At 41.4% G+C, this 26,232-nt stretch overlaps 1 protein-coding gene across 1 annotated transcript in view; it reads left to right on the forward strand.

Annotated features, from left to right (window-relative positions):
* The first annotated feature begins 17,512 nt into the window (after nucleotides 1-17,512).
* Nucleotides 17,513-26,232, forward strand: part of cops4 (COP9 constitutive photomorphogenic homolog subunit 4 (Arabidopsis)) — a 64,997-nt gene continuing 56,277 nt past the window's right edge. The window contains exon 1 of the mRNA XM_043695242.1: nucleotides 17,513-17,622. Coding sequence (XP_043551177.1) covers nucleotides 17,549-17,622 — 74 coding nt within the window. The 5' untranslated portion in view covers nucleotides 17,513-17,548. The remainder of the gene's footprint in view (nucleotides 17,623-26,232) is intronic.

A 26,232-nucleotide genomic window follows, 5' to 3' on the forward strand; every position in this document is an offset into this window, starting at 1 on the left:
GATATGATTTGGAGGTGCCAGTGTTGGACTGGGGTGTACAAAGTTAAAAATCACACAACACCTGGTTATAGTCCAACAGGTTTAATTGGAAGCACTAGCTTTCGGAGCGCCACTCCTTCATCAGGACTATAACCTGGTGTTGTGTGATTTTTTAGCTTTGAGGACGAAGAGACGTTGCTGGGCCTTTGTAACCAGTGCATCCACATGAAGAGTCCAAGAAAGCTTGTTGTGGATGACCACTCCCAGGAGCTTGACAGTCTCCACTCGTTCCATCTCTGTGCTGTTAATGTGTAGGGGGGCATGAGTAACATCTTGCCGAAAGTCAATAATCAGTTCCTTGCTTTTGCTGGCATTGAGAACTAGGTTGTTCACAATGACCATCTTTCCAGGTCTTCCACCTCCTGTCAATCTGAGATTCAACCGACTATGGTGGTGTCATCAGCAAACTTGTAAATGGCATTAGTCTGGTATTTGGCGACGCAGTCATGGGTATACAGTGAGTACAGTAGAGGGCTGAATGCAGACCCTGAGGGGCTCCAGTGTTAAGTGTTAGTGAGGATGGCCTATGGGTCAGAAAACTGAGGATCCAGTTGCAGAGAGTGGGGCGTAGTGCAATGTTGGCTCCAATGTTGCAGCTCAGACAGCTAACTAAACAACATCAGGATCCCATATCCAATATAAAGGTGCAGAAATAGAAATTGCTGGAAAAGTCAGCAGGTCTGGTAGCATCTGTGGAGAGAAAGCAGTTAGGATTTCAGCTCCAGTGACCCTTCTTCAAGATAAAGGTCATGGTTTGTTGGGCAGCTTTGTGCTCCTCCCACATGTTTTGGAAACTTAGACAATCTATAGCAGGCACCTTCAATACTGGAGAAGTACCACGCTTTTATACAGTCCTCCAAATCTGGTGGTAAGAAAGAAGGTCCAACAGCAGCATCCTCTCCCAAACCAACTTGTCCAACATTAAGGTGATAATAATTCAAAACCAGCTCGACTTGATGGGACATGTATTACACATGCCTGACACCAGACATCTGAAGCAACCATTATATTTTGAGCTTGTTTGGAGTTGGAGAATCCCAGATGGACAGCAAAAGCCCTCAAACCATCCCAGAGTCAAACCTCCTTGCCAATCAAAGTGGAGAAAGCTCACCTGAAAAGCACTGTATAATATAAAGCAAACTGTACTATACTAAATTAAGGAATTTTTAAAAATCAAGAAATGTCTAAACATTGAAATCAAAGTAAATTTTCTGAACTAGAAACCTGGAATGAGTAAGTGTTAGGTTTTGATTGATACATCAAGAATTTCCATTGAGAATGTGCAGAGGTTAAAAATCAAGCTACCTGGAGCATTGTATAAACCTGCAAACAATACATCTTCCCAACTATTTAAGCATGAATGTCATTCTTAATCCTTAGCTCAATGCTAAATGCATAGTGCCCAGGGTTGTGCAGGCCATGCTAAAGGGGGGATTACAGAAAGAGGGTGGATTGGTGGGTGGGTGGGGGGGGGGGGGGGGGAATGCGGTGGTTTTGGGTGCAATGTTCTTGTAGGGTCAGTGTAAACTTGATTGGCCGAAAGATCTCTTTCTGCATTGTTTGAGTTCTATGATAAGGATATATCTGGCCGATTGCAAAGCCATAAAGGGATTTTAAGTAAGGATAAAATTGTTAAATCAAAACATTGCATTACTCAGAATTCATGTGAGTCAGTGATGACAGGACTGATAAAGGAAGCAGACTTGGTGTGAGTTAAGATGCATACAACAAATTTTTGGATGCCTTTAAGTTTAGAGAGGGAACCATGTGGGAGGGAGTCACAATGGAAGCCACAGTAGCAATGCAGTAGTCAAGTCTAGAGGTAGAAAATGTCTAAATGAGGAATTCATCAGCAGATGAACTGAGATTGGTACATTCTGATGATGATTTTACAGAAATAAGGAAAGGTAGGCTTAATGATGGGCCAAGATGTGGTTGGAAACCTACTCAGAGGTCAAAGGTAATTAATTACCCAGAGTCCACAAAAGACCCGAACCATCTCGCTCCCTTAGAGCAGGACAATTGGTTATGTGTAGCTTGAGGGACACCATTTCTCAAATGTGGGAGGACAAATGTAGGGCTCATGAATATCAAAGCTCATACAAGGATTACAGTTACACACTGGCATTATTCTGTACTGCACTCCAGCCATTGAGCCTACTATGCTAACTACAATCTAGTTCAGTCTCAGATTGTTGACTGGGAAAGGGACAGAGTCAGTATCTAGGGAGCAAACTATAGAGGGGGAACAAATTCAATGGCCTCAGTCTTACTAATACATAAGAGGACAAAAAATCTGCTTGTCCAGTTCTAGATGTTTGTTAAAGCAGTCTAATAGTTTAGCGACTGTAGAGAAGGTGAAAGAAGTAATAAGGTAAGGTGAGGTAAAGTTGAATGTTGTGAAAACTACTCTGTGCTTTCAGCATACATAAAAAAATTAGGAGAAGGTCAGGATAAATTCTTGGGGGGGGGGAAAGTCAGAGATAAAAATATGACAGAAGAAAGAGAAACCATTGCAAGTGAAACAATGGATATGATAGGATAGATAAGAATGCAACTGTCTGAGAGCAGCTCCACTTAGTTGGCTCACAGTTGAGAGGCTGTGGAGGAGCATGATGTAGTCAACTGCAGTAGAATAAGGAGTGATAAATTACCATTGTCACACTCACATTGGATGTCATTTGTAACTTTGATAAGAGCTGTTGTTGTGCTACGGTGGGACAGATACCCCATTGAACAAATTAAACATGAAGTTCTGGGAATCCTTGGCACAGATTTGGGAGGTGACAAAACATCCAAGGACTTTGTAGAGGATAGGGAAGTTCAAGATAAAGCTGTAGTTTGAAAGGATGGTGATGTCAAAGGATGACATTTTTTCAGAGAGGAGTGGTAATGGCAGATTTAAAGGAAAAGGGACAACACATGAAGAGAGGGAAAGATTGGTAATATTGGCTGACATGGGGGCAAAGAGAGGAAGTGTTCAGCTTTGGAAATTTGGAGAAATTTGAAGGAGAAAGGATCTCATGATATGTTGTACTCAGACAGCGCATGGAAGAAGACAGAAGAGAAACTTGTGAAACATGAGAGTACGCATTGAACAAAGGGAATTTAGCTCGTGGAAGTTCAGCCCAGTAAGCCAGTAAAAGAGAGAGATGAGGCAGAGACAGCTGATTAGATAAACTCTCTGTACTTAAGTGTGATTGAGAATGGAGGAGACAGGGGAAACAAGTTAAAAAGGTAGTTTGTAGCAGAGAAAAGAAAACCAGGCATATCCTCGAGGGTGAGCACTTTTTGCAAAGATTCAACATTGTCATACATAGCATAGCCTCCTTGTGAGAAATTCAAAATGCACAGCAGCCAACAGAACTGAATCCTTAGAGAAAGATCCATCCTTTGGATCAGAGAAGTAAAGGAATTTTTTACAGAAGGAAGGGAAAATATAATATTCATGAAAAAAATGTAAAAAAAACACAATTCCATAGAATAATAAGTGTGCTGGACAACAATATTGTTAAATTAATTGTTTCTTTGAACACTTACTTATCCTGATTGCTAGTGAAAATTGTAAACAATCAAATCTTCAAGGGATAGCTTACAGTCTGATTGAAGACAAAAATATTTTGCTCTATTATGCATCTTGAAACATTTTCTATATTTAGGATATTATATAAATATGAATTGTTGTTGTGGGATTTGGAGGGTGACACTGAGTGCTTTAAAATGGTAGGAGTAACTTACATAATGTAGTGCCTATCACAATCTCTGAACATTTCAAATTGCCGTAGAGCTATTGAATTACTCAGAAATGTAATATAGGATAAAACTAATTTGCATACATCAAGGTTGTAACATCAATTTATTAAGTGAACAGAATGCAGTATTCTCAAATGGTACTACCACCCAACACAATCTACCACATTGCCCACTCTCCCATCCTGCCAGCCTATAACTTCCAGCAGTTAAACTCTGGCTAGTTCTTTCCATGTTAGCCTCCAGAAATTTGCTACCTCATAAATAAAGTTCATGAGATTATACCTTATTTTCTTATTAATGTCGTATTGAGATTCGTTCTGTTAACATCCTAGCACTGAAAGAAAAATTGTTCACAGGCAATGCTCTCTTTGTCCTTATGAAACCTTCCAGCTGAGGTTTTCTTTTACTTGGTCTGAAATGTTAGTGTTGTCAGCAAAGACAGTGTTTTTTATCCATTGTTAATTTCCTGTAAGAAGACGATGAGTGGTTACTAACCTGAACTATCACAACTCACCTGATATTGTTCCGTCTACAGTGGGTTTAGAAAGGAAGATCCAGGATTTTAACAGAACAACAGTGAAAGAATGGTGATATTATCCTAAGTCAGGGTAGTGAGCAGGTTGGAGGGGAACTTGCAGTTGATTGCATTCTCATGCAATTGCTCCCCTTTCCTCGGTGGCCCAGGTGACAGATTTTAACGGTGCTGTCAAAGGAACTTTGGTGAATTATGGCTGTGTATTGGCATATTTTGTAATTGGTACACACTTTAGGGTGTAGGTTTGCCTGCTGAGCAAACTTGTGAAACATGAGAGCAAACCTACACCCTAAACCTCAACCTGAGCTACAAACCTTCACAAACCTTGGTACACACTGCTGTCACTGTACATTGTGGTGGAAGGAATGGATTTTTAAGTTGGTAGATCAGATACTGATCAAGTGAGTTGCTTTGTCTTGGATAGTGTCAAATTTCCTGAACATTATTGGAGCTACACTTTCCGAGGTAAATTGACAGTATTTCATCACATTCCTGACTAGCACCTTGTACAGACTTTGGGAAATCAGGAGGTGAGTTACTCATTGTAGAATTCCCAACCTCTGACCTGATTTTGTAGCCATGGTATGTAAATGGTTATTCCAGTTTGCCTTCTGGTCAAGGGTAACCTCCAGATTATTGGTAACGGGGATTCAGTGATCATCATGCCTTTGACTGTCAAAGGGAGATGGTTAGATTATCTATTGTTGGCGATGGTAATTACACGACACTTCTTTAGCACAAATAGTATTTGACACGCATCTGACTATGCCAGGATTTTGACATATCTTGCTTCCTACACACACTGACTACATCAGCATTTGAGGCGTCAACAATGGTGCTTGAATATTGTGCAACCATTATTAAACAACTCACTTCTCAACTTGTTGAAGGAAAGTCATTGAATTAGAATTAGAATTCCTACAGCGTGGAAACATACAAGCCTTTCGGCCCAACAAGTTCCCACCGACCCTCCAAAGAGTAGCCCACCCAAAAGAATTCTCCTACATTTAGCCCTTGCTTAATGCACCCAACCTACACATCCCTGTGCACAATTTAGCATAATCAATTCACCTAACTTGCACACCTTTGGATTGTGGGAGGAAACCCACACAAACGTGGGGAGAATTTGCAAATTCTGCACAGACAGTTACCCGAGGCTGGGATTAGAACCCAGGTCCCTGCCACTGTGAGGCAGCAATGCTAACCACTTGGCCACCAGAAGGAACTGAGGATAGTAGGGCCTAGAAAACTGTTGTAGTGAATTCCTCCAGCAATAGCCTGGAGCTAAGATGATTGATCTCCAACAACCACAACCATCTTCTTTGGTGAAAGGCATGGCTCCAACTACTGGGGAGTTTTCTTCCAGGTTCCCATTGACTCCTGTTGTTCCAGCGCTCCTTATGCTTTCCTCAGCCAAATGCTGCATTCATGTCAAAGGCAATCACTTTCACCTTTCCCTCTTGAGTTTAGCTCTTTTGCCAATGTTTGAACCATGGCTGTAATGAGGAAAGGAGCTGAGTATTTTTTATTCATTTGTGGGATGTGGGCATCACTGGCTGGCCAGCATTTATAGCACATTCCTAGTTGTCCTTGAGAAGGTGGTGGTGAGCTGCCTTCTTGAAGCGCTGCAGTCGTCTTGCTGTGGGTTAACCCACAAGATAAATTGGGAAGGAATTCCAGGATTGTGACCCAGCAGCAGTGAAGGAACAGTGACATATTTCCAAGTCAGAATGGTGAATGGCTTGGAGGGAAACTTGAAGATGATGGTGTTCCCATGTGTTTGCTGCCTTTGTCCTTCTAGATGAAAGTGGTCATGGGTTTGGAAGGTATTATTGCTGAGAGATGCTGATTTGATAGCATTGTCAATGACTCCTTTTGTCACTTTCTTGATGATTAAGATAAAATGATGGTGCAGTAATATTCTGTACTGGATTTCGCTTGCTTCTTGTGATCTTACCATATCTGTGAATTTTCCAGATTACTGGGTGGATGGTATTGTGTAACTCTACCTGGAACATCTTAGCATATGACTAGTTTTGGAACAGCAGTCTTCAGTACTTTGCTGGAATGTTGCACGATGTAGTGCCTTTAGTGACTCCTTTATATCTAATGGAGTGAATTGAATTAGTTGAAAATTGACATCTGTGATACTGGGGTCCTCAGGAGGAATCCAAAATGAACCATATATTTGCCATTTCTGTTTGAAGATTGTTACAAATTATTCAGCTTTGTCTTTTGAAATGATATGCTGGGATTGCCCAACATTGAGGATGGAGATAATTGTAAAGTGTCCTCCCACTCCTGTTAATTCTTTAACTGTACACCCTCATTCACAACTGGATGTGGGAGGACAGCAAAGTTTAGATTTGTTTGGTTGGTTGTGGGATCACTTAGCTCTGTCTATTGTATGCTCTTTATGCTGTTTGGTGTTGAAGCAGTCCTATATTGTAGCTTCATCAGGTTGACATCCCATTTTGAGTTATGCCCCGATGCTCCTCCTGACAAGTTTTCACGCTTGTCATTCAACCAACACAAAACTGCAGAGGAACATAATTTTTTTCTTTTCTTCTGAGGCAGCCTCTCAGGATGGAGGATAATATCCCTCCACAAAGGTACAATGAGGTTTGAGCGGGCACATATGTCCAATGTGGGAACTGCTGACTCTGCCATATGTGGGGTAGATGGTGCCTGAAGGTTTAGTTATTTGGAGGCTTGTGCACTCTACCTTAAGCCTCAACCTTGCCTGTACATGTTCGTAATGAAGTTTCTTGATGTGTTCAGTTTTGGTGCTGGCCTGATGATGGAAGGTTCCTTTACCACTCTTGAGTTGATCAGCTTGAGTTCACTAATGAAAACTATATATGAAAGATATTGCAGGATTTCTTTCAAAATGTTCTTGAGTGACTCAACAGATAGGTTCACATCTTGTAGTCTGATTAGGAGATCAGTATTCTGCTTAGGTGGACCTGAAAAGGAACAGACTTGGAAACCATTGGATGTTGCGCACTCTAGCTTTAAGACCTACATGTTGATAATAAGGTATCTGCTGCTGTGTTTGAAAACTAGCTGGTTTCTCTCTGGTTCTTGGGGTAGTAAAATGTATTTGCTGTGGTCGGGTTTGATCATGTTACAACCTATCAATACTTCTAATGTCCACCCAGAATGATTTGGAGATGCTACACAATGGATGATGGCCTTGCATACCTATTTTGAATTTAACAGGTTTCTCTGCAGCTCTGTCTTTTAGTTTTAGAACTTGGAGAGAGTAAGTTTAAGAATCCCTGGATTTGAGTTTTAGGTAGGTCCACAAACAATGGGGAATGTGAATTTCACAAATGAATCCACATCTACATCTTAGTATGTCCAAGATGTTAGTGGTGGGAGGGAGGGAAACATTCAATCGGCATTTGATTAGGAACTTTGTTGGGACTTAGATGAAGTTCTGAGTCTCTGCAGAAAGTCACCTGATCCTTTGAAACCATCTTAGTAGTTGTTTAATATCCAAGTTTAAAAGTAATGACCGTTCCAGAAAATCCAATACAAAATACGATCCATATTTAAAGTTACGAATATAATATGCCTTCACTGGACATGGTAGGAATGCACAAATGATTGAATCAGAAGACCATAGAGCTTGGTAAAGGGACAATGGTCTGTTATTGTTATCAAACTGGAGGATGTTACACAAAGGATAGCTGTGCTGAGGGAGGATATTCCCGGAAATACATCCAGGGAAGTTATTTGGGTGGAACTGAGAAATAAGAAAAGGATGATAACCATATTGGGATTGTATTATAGACCCCTAATAGTCAGAGGGAAATTGAGAAACAAACTTGTAAGGAGATCTCCGCTATCTGTAAGAATAATAGTGTGGTTATGGTAGGGGATTTTAACTTTCCAAACATAGACTGGAACTGTCATAGTGTTAAGGTTTAGATGGAGAGGAATTTGTTAAGTGTGTACAAGAAAATTTTCTGATTCAGTGTGTGGATGTACCTACTAGAGAAGGTGCAAAACCTGGCCTACTCTTGGGAAATAAGGCAGCGCAGATGACTGAGGTGTCAGTGGGGAAGCAATTTGGGGCCAGTGACCATAATTCTATTAGTTTTAAAATAGTGATAGAAAATGATACATCTGATCTAAAAATTGAAGTTCTAAATTGGAGAAAGGCCAATTTTGACAGTATTAGGCAAGAACTTTCAAAAGCTGATTGGGGGCAGATGTTTGCAAGTAAAGGAATGGCTGGAAAATGGGAAGCTTTCAGGATAATGAGAATCCAGAGACAGTATATTCCTGTCAGGGTGAAAGGAAAGGCTGGTAGGTATAGGGAATGCTGGATGATTAAAGAAATTGAGGGTTTGGTGAAGAAAAAGAAGGAAGCATATGTCAGGTATAGACAGGATAGATTGAGTGAATCCTTAGAAGAGTATAAAGGCAGTAGGAGTATACTTAAGAGGGAAATCAGGAGGGCAAAAAGGGGACATGAGATAGCTTTGGCAAATAGAGTTAAGGAGAATCCAGTACACTGTACAGCATCCTCGGGTAAGACAAAGGGTGGAGGGGTTTGCTTTTTAATCAACAACTTGTGGTGCACGGACGTTGCAACCCTGGGCAGCCATTGCTCCCTAAACCTTGAATTCTGCACCATCAAGTGCCGCCCCTTCTATCTACCACGGGAATTTACCGCTGCTATACTAACAAGCAAAGGTTGAGAAAGCTCTGGATGTGCTGAACTCCACCACTAACACCATGGAAATGGAACATCCCAAGGCCCTGTTTATTGTAGCTGGTCACTTCAATCAAGCCAATCTTAGGAAGGTGTTGCCCAAGTACCACCAGAACATTACCTGCCCCACCAGGGACCCAAACATTTTAAACCACTGCTACAGCACTGTGGAACATGCCAACTGCTCGAACCTCCGCTCTCATTTTGGGAACTCTAACCACAATGCCGTGTTTCTTCTCCCAGCTTGTAAGCAAAAACTCAAGCAGGAGACCCCCTCGAGGCTACAGGCCCAGTGCTGGTCGGAGGAAGCAGAGGATCAACTCTGGTGCTGTCTGGAATTGGCTGATTGGGTCATGTTCAAACAGTCCGCAGGTACACCACCATCGTCCCAGACTTTATCAGCAAGTGTATGGAGGACTGCATACCGAGGATGTCAATCCAGGTGTTCCCCAACAGGAAACCCTGGATGAATCAGGACATACACAACCTGCAAAAAGCCAGGTGTGAGGCCTTCAGATCAGGAGACCCACTCCAATATAAGGAATCCAAGTATGACCTTTGCAGAGCCATTATGACAGCCAAGGACCAATACCGATCCAAACTAGAGACCCAGACAGACACCTGGTGACTATAACAAGGACTGAATGACATCACAGATTCTAAAAAAAGACAGTGCAAGATAGCAGACGATGACATATCCCTCCCAGATAGTCTCAATGCCTGCTTTGCTCGCTTTGAGTAGAACTTTGGTGGAGAGGTAACACCTATTCTGACATGTCCAGACAAACCTATCCCAGCAGTCACTGCATCAGTGGTCAGACCATTTTCCTTTGTGTGAATCCAAGGAAAGTGCTGGGACCAGATAGAGTACCAGGCTGTGCACTCAGAGCATGCACAGATCAACTGGCAGAGGTCTTCTCAGACATCTTCAACTTGTCCCTGCAGCAGGCCATTGTCCCTGCCTGTTTCAAGAGGGCCAACATCATCCTTATGCCTAAGAGGGCTCATGCAGCATGTCTCAATGACTACCGCCCAGTGGCCCTAACTTTGGTGGTCATGAATTGCTTTGAAAAGTTGGTCATGGCATTAATCAACTCCAGCCTCCCCACTACTCTTGACCCACTCCAATTTGCCTATGGGACCAACATATCCCTGTCAAATGCCATATCACTTGCCCTTCACTCCTCCCTAGAACATCATGACACCAAGAACAGTTATGTAAGAATCCTACTCATTGAATACAGTTCAACCTTCAACACTATTATCTCCTCGAGACTGATTATTAATCTTAGTGATCTTGGATTAAGCCCCACTCTCTGCAACTGGATCCTCAGTTTCTTGACCCACAGGCCACAATCAGTGAAGATCAGGGACAATATTTCATCCTCACTAACACTCAACACTGCAGCACCCCAGCGGTCCGTACTCAGATCCCTACTGTACTCACTGTATACCCATGACTGCGTTGCCAAATACGAGACTAATGCCATTTACAAGTTCACTAATGACACTACCATTGTTGGTCGAATCTCAGATGGCGATGAAACAGACTACTGACAGGAGGTGGAAGACCTGGAAAGATGGTCACTGTGAACAACCTAGCTCTCAATGCCAGCAAAACCAAGGAACTCATTATTGACTTTTGACGGGATGTTACTCATCCCTCGACATATTAATAGCTCAGAGGTGGAACGAGTGGAGATTGTCAAGTTCCTGGGAGTGGTCATCCACAACAAGCTTTATTGGACTCTTCACATGGACACACTGGTTACAAAGACCCAATAATGTCTCTTCTCCCTCAGGAAATTTGGCATGACAGCAAATACCCTTGCCAACTTTATAGGTGCGCCATCGACAGCATTCTGTCTGGATGTATCACTACCTGGTATGGCAACTGTACCATTCAAGATGAGACGGTTACAGAGAGTGGTGAACTCGGCCCGGACAATCACAAAGGCCAACCTCCCATTTATAGAATCCATCTACCAGGCCCCCTGTCAAGGAAAGGCCGGCAGCATTCTCAAAGATCCATCCCACCCTGGCTATGCTTTTCTACAACCTCTACCATCGGGGAGAAAGTACAGAAGCCTGATCACGCACCAGTCAGTTTCGGAACAGTTTCTATCCTACTGTTGTTAGAATTCTGAATGGACTCACAAACTCTTAGCATTTGCCTGTACCTGAGTTCTGGTTTTTGCTGCTGTTTAACTATTATTTACTTATCTATGCTGCTCAACTTTGTGATCTGCCTGTAATCCTCGCAAGACAAAGGTTTTCACTGTGCCTCGGTACACATGACAATAAATTTAATTCAATTCAATTTAATTGAATTCAATTCAATTAATTCAATTCAATTCATTTCAATTCAGTGTTTACTGTGGAAAAAGACATGGAAGATATAGAATGTAGGGAAATAGATGGTGACATCTTGAAAAATGTCCATATTATAGAGGAGGAACAGCCTGGATGTCTTGAAATGCATAAAAGATACTTCCCCAGGACCCGATCAGGTCTACCCTAGAACTTTGTGGGAAGCCAGGGAAGTGATTGCTGCGCCTTTTGTTGAGATATTTGTATCATCGATAGTCACAGTTGAGGTGCCGGAAGACTGGAGATTGGCTAATGTGGTGCCACTATTTAAGAAAGGTGGTAAGGACAAGCCAGGGAACTAGAGGCCAGTGAGCCTGACATTGATAGTGGGCAAGTTGTTGGAGGGAGTCCTGAGGGACAGGATGTACATGTATTTGGAAAGGCAAGGACTGATTAGGGACAGTCAACATGGCTTTGTGCATGGGCAATCATGTCTAACAAACTTGAAATTTTTTGAAGAAGTAACAAAGAGGATTGATGAGGGCAAAGTGGTAGACATTATCTATATGGACTTCAGTAAGGCGTTTGACAAGGTCCCCCGTGGGAAACTGGTTAGCAAGGTTAGATCTCATGGAAATCAGGGAGAACTAGCCATTTGAATACAGACCTGGCTCAAAGCTAGAAGACAGAGGGTCGTGGTGGAGGTTTCCTTTTCATACTGGAGGCCTGTGACCAGTGGAATGCTACAGGGATCGGTGCTGGGTCCTCTACTTTTTGTCATTTATGTAAATGATTTGGATGTGAGCTTAAGAGGTATAGTTAGTAACTTTGCAGATGACACCAAAATTGGAGGTGTCGTGGACAGCGAAGAAGGTTACCTCAGATTACAACAGGGATCTTGATCAGATGGTCTGAGGAGTGGCAGATGGAGTTTAATTTAGATAAATACAAGGTGCTGCATTTTAAGAAAGCAAACCTTAGCAGGATTTATACACTTAATGGTAAGATCCTGGAGAATGTTGCTGAACAAAGAGACCTTAGAGTGCAGGTTCATAGCTCCTTGAAAGTGGAGTCACAGTAGATAGACTTGTGAAGAAGACGTTTGGTATGCTTTCCTTTATTGGTCAGAGAATTGAGTACAGGAGTTGGGAGGTCATGTTGAGGCTGTACAGAACATTGGTTTGGCCTCTTTTGGAATATTGCATGCAATTTTGGTCTCCTTCCTATTGGAAGGATGTTGCAAAAGGAGTCCAGAAGTAGGGGGCATAGGTTTAGGGTGAGAGAGGAAAGATATAAAAGGGACCTAAGGGGCACCTTTTTCATGGAGAGGTTGGTGCAGGTATGGAATGGGCTGCCAGAGGAAGTGGTCGTGGCTGGTACAATTGCAACATTTAAAAGGCATCCTCCAAAAGGGTTTGGAGGATATGGGCTGGGTGCTGGCAGGTGGGACTAGATTGAGTTGGGATATCTGGTCGGCATGGACATGTTGGATCAAAGGGTCTGTTTCCGTGCTGTACATCTCTCTGACTCTATAAGAACTTCATAACAGATGTGTTTAGGACCAGCAGCCAATGTAAATCAGTGAGCTCAGCATTGATGATTGAGCAGGACAGGAAAAGTCTAAGTCTGCAGAGAGGTGAACAGGTTTTAGGGGAGGTTTTCTCTTAAAATCACTTTCACCCATAAAAAACAGACAGAGATATGTGGAAGCTTAACCATTGTTTATTCATGCATATGCAAGTGAGATGCACTCTTCCCATGGGGAAAATGGATCTTCCCTGAGCTGTTATATTACATTTACGTTCGCATTACCTTACTGGAATGTACCAATCACCAATAATACATATGAATCCATTCTTCCAATCATTGTCAGATTCTGTCTTTGACGTCTGAATAGTAAGATTAACACCAGGGCACATACACAGGAAGGAGGGAAGATAAACAGATGGCAACTGCTATGTCTCTAATCTTGTTTTGAGGAGGCACTTAATCTTTATTATTAGAAATATATCTGTTTACTTGTCCAATACAATGACTTAATATTTTATGATAGCATATCTGCCCTTTTTCTCATGTGAAAGGAACCATTTGTTTTTACCTGTTGTCCTTTCTGGAGTCCTATCTGTTCTGTTAACATGTCTGACTCCAAGCAACCTTAATATGCTGGATTAATTCAACTAGTTTTCCTAAACTACTTTATTTACTCCAAATACTATCCAAAGGTTTATTCAACCGATCTTTCCCCTTTCAAAGTGATACACAGCAAAATCACAATCACACAGGATGTTTGACAGGAAACAACAAGATTTTGGACATGTTGAAAGTTATGGTGTGCAGAGGAAGGAAGACTAAACAAGAAAGCAATGGAATAGTCAAGATTAGACTTAATATAATATGATTGAGAGTTTCAGAAAGACTGTGAATGCCATGGCTGGGTAAAATGGGTAAAATCTGCTGAAAATTAGCACCTTTATTACAAGTGCAGATTTACCGTATGTAGACTATGTAAGTAACACAGACAAATTCTGTTTTATTGAGGTACAGATGCTTTATGTTACACACTAAGTGTGCTATAGGATCATTACGTTGAGAGTATTATTAATGGCTATCATTGCACTACCTCACGGAATAGGGATTCTATCTGCACATCAAGCAACTCTGACTATTACTCACAACAGTAGAGGAACTGACTATGTACAATTTCAACACTATTGGAGCACCTCCATTATGACGCATGTAAACCAATAATTATAATTATACAGAACTAAATTTATAAACATAAACATGTGGACTGAACTTTATAAAAGTTCAAAACACAATCTGAAACATAACTGGATTGGAATGATCTTACCAAAATCATTAATCATTGCTGACTTTAAACAGTGAATAGGCTGCCCAGACATCATTAAGAAATTTTTATTAGTGCTTTCTCTGCAGTAGTAAATAGCTATATGTCGACCAGGGATAGATTTACTTATTTCTGTAAATAGCAGCACAGCAAACAACCATTATGATACTAATAATAGCTTTAATTAATATCTTTTGCGATATGTGCACTGTTGGTAACACTAGCATTTATTGCCCAGCCCTAAATTCATTTCTCTGATCAGAATTTTCCTTGTGTGAAAAGGCAGAAATTGTATATCTGCTTATGCAGGACTATCTTTTAGAATCTATTTCATATCTGCCAAGTTCTTGTCTGAGAGAATGGAAATTCTGGGGTGAGGTAGAGCAGCTGCACTTACTACATTCTACTAAGCCAAAGAAAGATGGGGATATGTGGAGGTAAGAAGTGAGTGATCAGTCCAAGGACTGATGCTATTCTCTGCTCCTTATCCAGTGGAGATTATTATGAAATGATTTTAGTATTTTCTGAATTTCAACCTATAGCCAAATTCAGCAAATTCATTGCATTCACACATTTTCTACTCCACTCCCTCCTGTCCTGAAGATGATAAACCACGCAGGCTCCAGCAGTCATCTGGTATTTAGACAATGAATCCTCTTTGTCTTTAGCCATAGACAATTACTGCGGTCAGGGTATCCAAAAGTGAGTGGAGAAGTATTAGAGTTAAGCTGTATTCTATTTTACTTCACATCTCTAGTTCCAGCAGGGATTAACAGAAAATGATCAGGAATGTCAACCCTTTCTTATATTTCTCCTTTCTAATTAAGAGGCCATTGTTTTCAAACAATTTCAACCCTTTATGTACAGTTTTTTTATTAAGGTAGAAATGGAGAGATCAGGCACAACTGAAAACAATCATTCATTGTAAATTATTAGAGAGATCACATTAAAACTCAATCTTTCTTGATTAAATTGGAAGATAATGTCAACTGATGATGGCTCTTCAAGTCCATTTGATCTCTAGAGAGGTCCTATCTGTGTTCCAATAGACATTAAACTGTGAAACAATGGCAAAATATGCAGAATTTGGAATATTGAAATTAAAAACAAAATGCTACAAATACCCAAATGGTCTGACAGCATCTGTAAAAACAGAGTTAACTGTTAAGTCAAAAAATACTTATTCATAACTGAGGGAGGGTAGACCTGTGAATGGTTATATGGCATTGAAAGGTGGGAGGGTTTCATTAAAAAAACCTGCCTGGGTTAGGGTCAAAGACGGAAGAAATTGAGTAACAACATGCTTTGGAACAATAGGTAAAGGGAGTGGTTACAGTGAGGGAAAAGGTTTTGTCCAGATAAAGTATTAAAACCAGATTTAATACTTAAACAAAGCCAATCAGAGTCTCCATGCCAAAAAAAAGCACTCGTCTCAGATAATATACTTGTTTGTTCCATTAATTTGCTATTCTTGGGGCACAATGTCCCTACCTTTGAGCCAGAAGGGCTGGGTTCAGGTCTCATATGCTAGAGAAGTGTATAATAAAATCTCTGAATACAGTCATAGAGTCATCGAGATATACAGCACAGAAACAGACCCTTCGGTCCAACTCTTCCTTGCCGACCAGCTATCCCAATCTAATCTCGTCTCACCTGCCAGCACCTGGCCATATCCCTCCAAACCCTTTCTATTCATATACCCATCCCAGATACCTTTTAAATGTTGCAATTGTATGTGCCTCCACCACTTGCTCTGGCAACTCATTCCATACACGTATCACCCTCTGTGTGAAAACATTGCCTTTTAGGTCTTTTTTATATCTTTCCCCTCTCACCCTAAACCTATGCCCTCTAGTTTTGGGCTCTCCCACCCCAGGGAAAAGACTTTGTCTATTTATCCTATCCATGCACCTCATGATTTTATTAAACCCCTATAAGGTCACCCTCAGCCTCCGATGCTCCAGGGCAAATAGCCCTAGCCTATTCAACCTCTCCCTGTAGCTCAAATCCTCCAACCCTGGAACATCCTTGTAAATATTTTCTGAACCCTTTCAAGTTTCACAACATTGTTCCGATGGGAAGGAGACCAGAATTGTACACAATATTCCAACAGTGGCCTAACCAATGTCCTATACAGGGCTTTTGCCTAAAACACTGATTTTCCTGCTCGTCGGATGCTGCCTGACCTGCTGTGCTTTTCCAGCACCACTCTAACCTAGACTCTGATTTCCAACATCTGCAGTCCTCACTTTTGCCAATGTCCAATACAGCTGCAACATGACCTCCCAACTCCTGTACTCAATATTCTGACCAATAAAGGAAAGCATACCAAATGCTTTCTTCATTATCCTATTTATCTGCGACTCCAAGGTCTCTTTGTTCAGCAACACTCCCTAGGACCTTACCATTAAGTGTACAAGTTCTGCTAAGATTTGCATTCCCAAAATGCAGCACCTCGCATTTATCTGAATTAAACTCCATCCGCCACTTCTCAGCCCTTTGGCCCATCTGATCAAGATCCCGTTGTAATCTAAGGTGACCTTCTTCGCGATCCACTACACTTCCAATTTTAATGTCATCAGCAAACTTACTAACTATACCCCTTATGCTCACATCCAAATCATTTATATAAATGATGAAAAGTGGTTGATTTAAATTGGCATTCTTATGAATTAGGAGAAAGTGAGGACTGCAGATGCTGGAGATCAGAGCTTAAAAATATGTTGCTGGAAAAGCGCAGCAGGTCAGGCAGCATCCAAGGAGCGGGAGAATCGACGTTTCGGACGTTATGCCTGACCTGCTGCGCTTTTCCAGCAACACATTTTTAAATTCTTATGAATTAACCTGCTGAGTGCAAAACAAAAAAAACCGCGACAAGATGCGCTTTTTCCAGCAATATTACCGTTCGACTTTCTTTCAGGTCATCTTTTCACTCTCCCCTGCCTTCCACCCCCCTCCCAAACCTTCCCTTCTGTGGTTCCTTCCCCATTTCAATACTATTTCAACAGCAAATAATTCATATCTTATTCAAAACGCAACTGTCTCTTTCTGCTCGGACGCTGCCCAGCCAGCTGAATATTTCATAACTTGCTGTTTGTATTGAACAGACTGTGATGGGAAGACCTTATCACTTGGTAAAGGGACAGCAATTGCAAACATAGATGTTAAAGGCAGGTTTCTGTTCTATAAGCGCTGCCTGCCACTAGGGGCTGCGCCTGCTCTTCTGGAGGACTGTAGTAAGACCTCCAATAGGCGGGTGGCGCTGCTGCCCCGATGACGGACAGAGTGAAAAGCTCTTGCTTCCAGCGGAAGCTCCTTGTCGGAGGGTGAGGGAAATATGGCGGCGTCGATGAAGCAGGAGTTGACGGTGTTGATGAACTCCAGCGGTTCCCACAAGGATCTGGCCGGCAAGTGAGTGAAGGGGGGGAGGGGGACTGGACTGGGCGAGCGTCCCGCCCTCCCGGCCGGCAGTTAGTTGTCGGAGCTTGGCCGTCCTGTAGGCCCGCACGCAGCCGCCCAGCCCATGGCAGGGACACTCCGCCAGCTTCCCCCAGGCTGTTGTCCAACTGTGTCCCCGGGCTCCACGGGATTGCTTGTGTCAGCCTTTGACGACCAAAAGCTGTCTCCCCTCTTGCTACCTGCGATTAAGAAGAATTTTATTTCGCGTTTGGGAGGGAATTACGTTCTTTATCGTCAGTTTTTATTAATATAAGCATCATTATTGTTACGTATTAGCCATTTGTTGCTAAAATGATCGGCCACAGAGATTCTCGCTCCCGCCATTCATAGGTTCCAGATTTAAGAATCTGCCCACCCTGCGCTGTAGCGATATCAAACTAAACCGATCATGATCGTCCCGGATCCAATCTGCAATTTGTGTTGAGATTGATGACTGTTGTTGTGAAAACAGTAGTTGGGCACCCTGAGAGGGATTCATGGTGCGCAGATTTAGCCTAAAATGTCATAACCATTACAATCAAATCTCCTGCAAACATACAGTGTCCCCCTTACATCAAGAATGACCAATCACTCGGGGCTGCCAGTAGCCATGGGGCTTATCCTTGAAATACTGGATTTACTGGTTCAAAATGCGAGTGCCATTATTGACCACTGTATTTGTTGCGTGGTCCCAGACTCTGTACACTGAAGTGAGCGCGATTGCTGTGCTCTTTAATTGTGAACGAATAGTGCAGTTTTTATATTTTCATTCGAGGTTGTTAGTGCTGAGGAAGGTACAAGTAGACCTGCACAAAAAGAAAATGGGGAAATACAACACTTCCTACTTTTACTTGGGATTTTTTTAACGGTTTCTTGATTGCTATTTCTTGGAAAAGGGCTAGGGATCTCCACAGAGAGGAGGAGCAAATTACTGCATATGATGGAATCTGTACTGAAAACAAAAAATGCTGGCGATCAGTGTCAGGGAGCATCCACGGAGGGAGAGCAAGCTCATGTTTAGAGTCTGGATGACTCTTCATCAGAGTTCCAGAGAGAGGATGTCCAAAAGGACAAAAAATGATAACCTCTAACTTGCTGTGGCAAACTGCTTCAGTGGAGGAGGAGGAGAAATTGGTAGTAAAAAATTGAAACTCTTAAAAATCTGAAGAACAGTTTCTGAGAAAATCAACTTAATTTTACACAGTATATATATCCTGTCTCCATTTTAGTGAAATGAAGTTAATTGCATGTTTTAACTGCAGAAAGTCACTTGAATTTGCTTTCTGTTGAGAACAAATTAAAGTTATATACAAGTGATTATATTTCAACTTAAAATTGATACACTTTCACATGGAAGTTGTTCCAAAATGAATTATTTAATTAAAACATAACGTCAAGCATTCAATTACATCTTTTGACAGTCCAAATTTAGGGTGGTTTTAAAAAAGATTAAGCCTACAGAAGCATAATATTAAGTATTAATAATAATTAATACACTTAAGACAGAATGTCATATGATCTTATGATTTATGGTGGCACAGCCTTCAGTGCTCCTTGCAAGGGCCTTCCCAGTCTCTTTCACTATGGATTTCATCTTGGAAAATTGGACCCAAAGAAATATTTTGCATACAAGATAGAATGTGAATCTTTATTTAACCATTCAAGGGAAAAGAAAAGATTTCACATTAGAATTACAAAATTTGAGGGCATTTTTTGTTTGTATTCATTCATGGAAGTAGGTTTTGTGATTGGGACAGCATTTATTGCCTAACACTAATTGCATTTGAGAAGGTGGTTGTGTGCTGCCTTCTTGAACTGCTGCAGTACTTTTGTTGTAATTGTACCCACTATATTGTTAGGGGGCGGAGTTCCAGGTTTTGACCAAATGATATATTCCTAAGTCAGGATGATGAGTGGTTTAAACAGGAACTCATAGGTTGAGTCGTTCCCAGATATGTGTTGCCCTTATCCTTCTAGGTGGTAGTGCTTATGTATTTTCAAGGTGCTGTCTAAGGAGCCTTGGAGAATTTCTGCCATGTGTATTGTGATTGTAAACACAGAGGGTACTGTGCATTTGTGATGAACAGAATGAGTGTTTATGGATGTGGTGCTAACCAAGTAGATTGCATTGACTTGCATGGTGTCAATTTTCTTGTGTGGTTGGAGTTGCACTCATCCAGGCAAGTGGGAAGTATTCCATCATGCATTCTACTTTGTGGATGGTGGACAGGCTTTGAGGAGTCAGGAGGTGAGTTATTTATTGCAGGATTCTTAGTCTCTTACAAGCGCTTGAGGCCACAATATTTACATGGCTACTCCATACAGTTTTGAGTCAAAGTAATCTCCAGGGTGTTGATAGTGAGGGATTTCAGCAATGGTAATACCATTGAATGTCAAGGGACAATGGATAGATTCTATCTTATTGGAGATGGTCATTGTATGGTACTTGTATGACACAAATGTTATTTCCCACTTGTTAGCTCTGAATATGTCCAGGTCTTGCTGCATTTATACATAAACTGTTCCACTTTCTGAGGAGTCATGGTGCTGCACATTGTGCAGTCATCAGTGGACCTCCCACTGCAGATCTTCAGATGGAAGGGAAGGTCATTGATAAAGCAGCTGAAGATGGTTGATGCAGGTTATTGCTAGCTAATGCTGTTCGTTAGTACTCTTGGTGACTCGTAACTGATGAGTGAGACTAGATTGATGTGATGGTAATTGACCAGTTTTCAGGATAGTAAGGAAGAGATTGCAGAACACTTGGAAGTGCTTGGTAAATCGGGCTAAATCTTCATGAATTTGTCAATGAGAGGTCATGCTTGGCAAATCTGTTCGAATTCTTTGAGGAGGTAACAAACAATTTAGACGAAGGAGAACGAGTGGACATGATTTATTTGGCTTTCCAGAAGGTCTTTGACAAGGTGCTGCGCAGAAAGCTGTGAAATAAGATAAGAGCCCATGGTGTTAGGGACAAGGTACTGGTATGGATAGAAGAAATGGCTGACTGGCACAATGGGGGAATAAAAAGGTCTTTTTCAGGATGGCACTCTGTGTCTAATGGAGTTTTACAGGGATCAGAGTTGAGAGCACAATTATTCATGTTACGCATTAACCATCTGGATGAAGGAGCTGAGGGCATTGTTGCTTAGTTTGTGGATGACTTGAAGGAAGGTGGAGGGACAGGTAATGTTGAGGAAGCGGGGAGGCTGCAGATAGACTTGGAGAGGCTAGGAGAATGGGCAAAGAAATAGTGAATGGAATATAATATCAGAACATGTGTGGTTATGCACTTTGGTTGTATAAAAGCATTGACTGTTCACTCAATGGGGAAAGGCTTTGGAAATCGGAAGCACAAGGGGGCGATGGAGTCCTCATTCAGCATGTTCAGTTGACAGGAAGGCAAATGCAATGTTCGCATTCATTTCAAGAGGGCTAGAGTACAAGAGGGGAAATGTGCTTCTGAGGTTGTTTAAGCAATAGATCAAACTGTGTTTGGAATATTGTGAGCAGTTTTGGGCGCCATATTTATGCTAAATGTGCTGGCCTTGGGGAAGGATGGGGGAAAATCCAGAGGAAGGATTGGGAATGAAGAATGAGAAAGGGGGGCAATATTCTGTAAGTTTCAAATGAAACTTACAGAATATTGCGGGGCTTGGATAGAGTGAACATGGAGATGATGTTTCTACTAGTCGGAGAGACTCTGAGTGAAGGGACCATCCTTTAGAAATGAGATGAGAATTTCTTTAAAATTTCAGCCAGTAAGTGGTGAATCTGTAGAGTTTCTTGTTACAGAACGCAGTGGAGGCCACATCATTAAGTGTATTTAATACAAAGATAAACAGATTTTTGATGGGTCAGGGGGTTGAACATAATGGGGAGAAGGTAGGAGAATGAGGTTGAGAAAGATATCAGCTGTGATTGATGGTGGCACAGAGTTGATGGGCCACTTGGCCTAATTCTGCTCCTATACCTTAAGGTGTTATGATTTGATTCCTCATAATCTTTCTATGGAGGACTCATCTGGGTAATTTTCTACAGTGTTTTGTAGATGCCCCTATTGTAACTGTACTGGAAAAACTTGACTGGGGCTGCAGCAAGTTCTGGAGTGCACAACTTCAGTAATATTGCTAGAATATTGTGAGGGCTAATAGCCTTTTCTGTTTCTGGTATGGAGTGGAGTGAATCAATATGAATGAAAATTGTCAGCTGTGATGCTGAACAGCCTTGGCGGAGGGTGAGATGGTTCATGCGCTCAGAATTTATAGCTGAAGATTGTTGCAAATGCTTTAATCTTATCTTTTGAACAAGTGTGAGGCTCTCCCATCATTGAGGATGGGGCTATTTGTTTAGCCTTCTCCTTCGATGAGTTGTGTGATTTTCATCACCATTTGTGACTGGTTGTGGCATGACTGTGGAGCTTGGATATGGACATTTGGTTGTGGAATTGTTTGACCATACTTATCATTTGCTGCTTATGCTATTTACGATTCAAGTAGTCCTGTGTTGTATGTTGATATGCAAGTTGAAGTCTCCAACTCAGGGTACATTTTGCATCTTTGCCATCCTTAATACTTTAGTTAAATGTTTAGTTTCAATCTCTTCCAGGTGGTTATGTTGTTGGTATTTGGTTGCAAAACAAGAGGTTTTGTCATACCTGATGGTTTCTTGGAATAATTGGATGGTGGAATGCTGACTGTTTTTAATTTTGAAATACAGTCTGCGTCAAATAGAATATTGGTGCATTGGAGTACGCTCAAAGGAAAGCAACAAGAATAATTGAAGACTTCACTACTCTAAATTTTCTATAGCATTTTGTGAGACTGATGTATTTTGTTAGAGAATCAATAAAATGCAGATTTTTAAAATGTTAATTGGTAATAAAGTAGGTGCCTTAATTGGACCATGTGTGAAGAAAAGGCAAGTGACGAGGTGTCACTTTGGGGCTAGTGTTCATAATTCTATTAGTTTTAAAATAGTTACGAGAAAGAATAGACCTGATCCAAAAGTTAAAGTTCTAAATTGGGGTAAGACCAATTTTGATGGTATCAAGCAAGAACTTTCAGCAGTTGACTGGGAGATGCTATTTGCAGGTAAAGGGATGGTAGAAAAGTGGGAGGCCTTTAAAAATGAAATAATGAGAATTAAGAGACAGTATGTTCCTGTTAGTGTGAAGGACAAGGTTGGTAGATGTAGGAAATGCTGGATGATTAGAGAAATTGAGGCTCTGGTCAATAAAAAGGAGGAGGCATATGTCAGGAATAGACATCTGGATAGAGTGAATCTCTGGAGGAGTGTAAGGGCAGTAGGAGTATACTTGGGGAAGTCAGGAGGGCAAAAACAGGACATGGGATATTCTTGGCAAATAGGGTTAAGGAGAATCCAAAGAGATTCTACAAATACATGAAGGGAAAAGGGCTCCTTAAAGATCAACAAGGCTGTCTACATGTGAAACCACAGGAGATGGGTGAAATGCTAAGTGAGTATTTCATGTCAGTATTTACTGTAGAGAAGCATATGGAAGCCAGAGAACTTGGGGAAATAAATAGTGATATCTTGAAAGTATCCATATTATACAGGAGGAGGTGTTTGATAGATTACTTAGTGTGGAAACAGACCCTCCGAAGAGCAACCCACCCAGACCCATTCCCCTACATTTACCCCTTCACCTAACACTACGGGCAATTTAGCATGGCCAATTCACCTGACCTGCACATTTTTGGACTGTGGGAAGAAACGGGAGCACCCGGAGGAAACCCACGCAGACACCGGGAGAATGTGCAAATTCCACACAGTCAGTCGCCTGAGGCGGGAACTGAGGCGCCAGTCTCTGGCGCTGTGAGGCAGCAGTGCTAACCACCGTGCCGCCCGGTGTTGGATGTCTTAAAACGCATAAAGGTGGATAAATCCCTGGGATCTGATCCGATATACCCTAGAACTTTATGGGAAGCAAGGGAAGAGATTGCTGGGCCCCTTGCTGAGATATTTGTATCATTGATAGCCAGGGGTGAGGTGCCAGAAGACTAGATGTTGGCTAATGTTGACTACCGCTATTTAAGAAAGGTGGTAAGGAAAAGCCAGGGAGTTATTGTTCAGTGAGTCTGACGTCCATGGTGGGTAAGTTGTTGTAGGCAATTCTGAGGGAAAGGATTTACATCCATTTGGAAAGACAAGGACGAATTAGGAAGAGTCGACATGGTTTTTTGTATGGGAAATCCTGTTTTATGAACTTAATTGATCTTTTTAAAGAAGTGACAAAGAAGATTGATGAAGACAGAGTTGGTATATGGACTTTAGCAAAGCATTTGACAAAATTCTGCTTGGTAGATGGGTTTAACAACATTAGATCACATGGAATCCAGGGAAGCTAGCAAGCTGGATACAAAATGGGCTTGAAGGTACAAGACAGGATGGTGGTGAAGTGTTGTCTTTCAGATTGGTGGGGGGGGTATGACCAGTAGTATGACGCAAAGACTGTGCATGGTTCACTGATTTTCATCATTTACATGAGTAATTTGGGTGTTAATACAGGAGATATGGTTTGTAGGTTTGCAGTTGACACTAACATTTGTCGTGCAGTGGACAAAGAAGAAGGTTACCTCGGAGTACAGTGGGATCTTGATCAGGTGGGCCAAGGAGTGCCTGATGGAGAATAACTTAAATAAATGTGAAGTATTACGTTTTGGTAAGTCAAATCAAGGCAGAACATTAATGGTAGGGTCGTGGAGAGTGTTGCCAAGCAACGGGACCTACAAGTGCAGGTGCATAGTTTCTTGAAAGAGTCACAAGTAGTCAGGGTGGTGAAGAAGACATTTGGCAAACTTGCTTTCATTCCTCAGTGCATTGGTTGGTGAGGCTGTACAGGGCATTTGTCAGGCAGCTTTTAAAATACTGTATTCAATTCTGGTCTCTGTTTTTGAAAAGATTTTGTTAAACTTGAAAGGGTTCAGAAGAGGTTTATAAGTATGTTGCCTGGATTAGAGAGTTTGAGCTATAGAGTGGGGCTGAATAGGCTGTGGCTTTTTCCCCTGGAGCATCAGAGGATGAGGGGTGACCTTAGAGAGGTTTATAAACTCATGAAGGGCATAGATAGGATGAATAATCAAAGTCTTTTCCCCAGGACAGGGCAGTTCCAACTAGAGGGCATAGGTTTAAGGTGAGAGGGAAAAGATTTAAAAGGGACATAAGGGGCAACTCTTTCATGCATAGGATGGTGCGTGTATGGACCAAACTGTCAGAGGAAGTGGTGGAGGCTGGTGCAATTGCAACATTTAAAAGGGTATATGAATAGGAAGAGTTCAGAGCAATACGGGCTAAATGCTAGCAAATGGGACTTGTTCAGTATTTGATATGTATTCAATATGGGCAAGTTGGACTGAAGAGTTTATTTCTGTGCTGTATAACTCTATAATTGGAATAGGAGAATCAACATTTCACTCATGCCTGAAACGTCGATTCTCCTGCTCCTTGGATGCTGTCTGACCTGCGCTTTTCCAACAACACATTTTCAGCTATAATTGGAATAAACAAGTAAAAAAAAAACAAGCCTGAGGTAAGATTTGAGACCAGTTTTTTTTTGAGCAGTTGATGTGTGGAATTGACTCCTGGCTAGCAGTGGCTAGATCTTGTCTGAGTAGTTTCATAAACTTATTAAAGATTATTCCTGTTGATGGAATCTTTTTTCTGTTTGTTTTGTGTACCTATGTTTTTTGTGGGATGGCTGGGTGGTCAGGGCTACATTAGCAAGTTGTAAGACCATTATATCTATGTTTTTGAAAGATTTTTTTAAGTTCAAATTATTGCAAACAAACCTTCTTTAAAATGGATAACAATTTATTAAACAATATTGTTTAAGAGAAGGCAGTAGTAGTGAGAGAAAACTAATTTGCTGTGAAGAGAACATTTGAATGGGAAGCCAAGAAGTCTATGATGGAATCCCCTTCCTTGTTGGTATTCATAGGTGACCACAAATAGGCCAATAGCCTGTGGCTGTAAGCCATATGCAGCTCTTTCGCATTCACTTTGTAACTCCAAGCATTTTCCAGTTGGATCAGGCTTAAAAGAAAAGTCTAAAAAATTAACAATCATATTTTTATTGTAGGTATAATTAGCTGAAGATGCTCCATCTTATAGTTTGAAATCATTATCTTAATGAGAAACATCATGCTCTAAATAAATCTGTTTCAATGGTCTGGCTTTGCCATGGTTATAGGTAATGCAAAGCAGAAATGATAATTTATTGTGAATGTGGTCACAACCTTTTGTTAATAGAGTCATACAGTATTACAGTATGGAAAAAAGCCCTTCAGCTCATAGTGTCCTTGTTGATCATCAAGCATCTATCATAATCCCATTTTCCAACACTTGGCCTGAAGTTATGCATATGTTTGAAGTATTCATTTAAATACTTCTTAAATGTTGTGATGGTTCCAATCCTCTACGACCCATTTCAGGTAATGAGTTCCAGGTACCCACCATCCTTTGAGTGAAAACAATTTTCCTAAATCTCCTCTAAACCTCTTGCTCCTTATCTTAAAACTATGCTCCTCGTTATTGATCCCCTCCACTGAAGGAAAAAGCTCC

Source organism: Chiloscyllium plagiosum, chromosome 1 (genome assembly GCF_004010195.1).
Source record: "Chiloscyllium plagiosum isolate BGI_BamShark_2017 chromosome 1, ASM401019v2, whole genome shotgun sequence".
NCBI lineage: Eukaryota > Metazoa > Chordata > Chondrichthyes > Orectolobiformes > Hemiscylliidae > Chiloscyllium > Chiloscyllium plagiosum.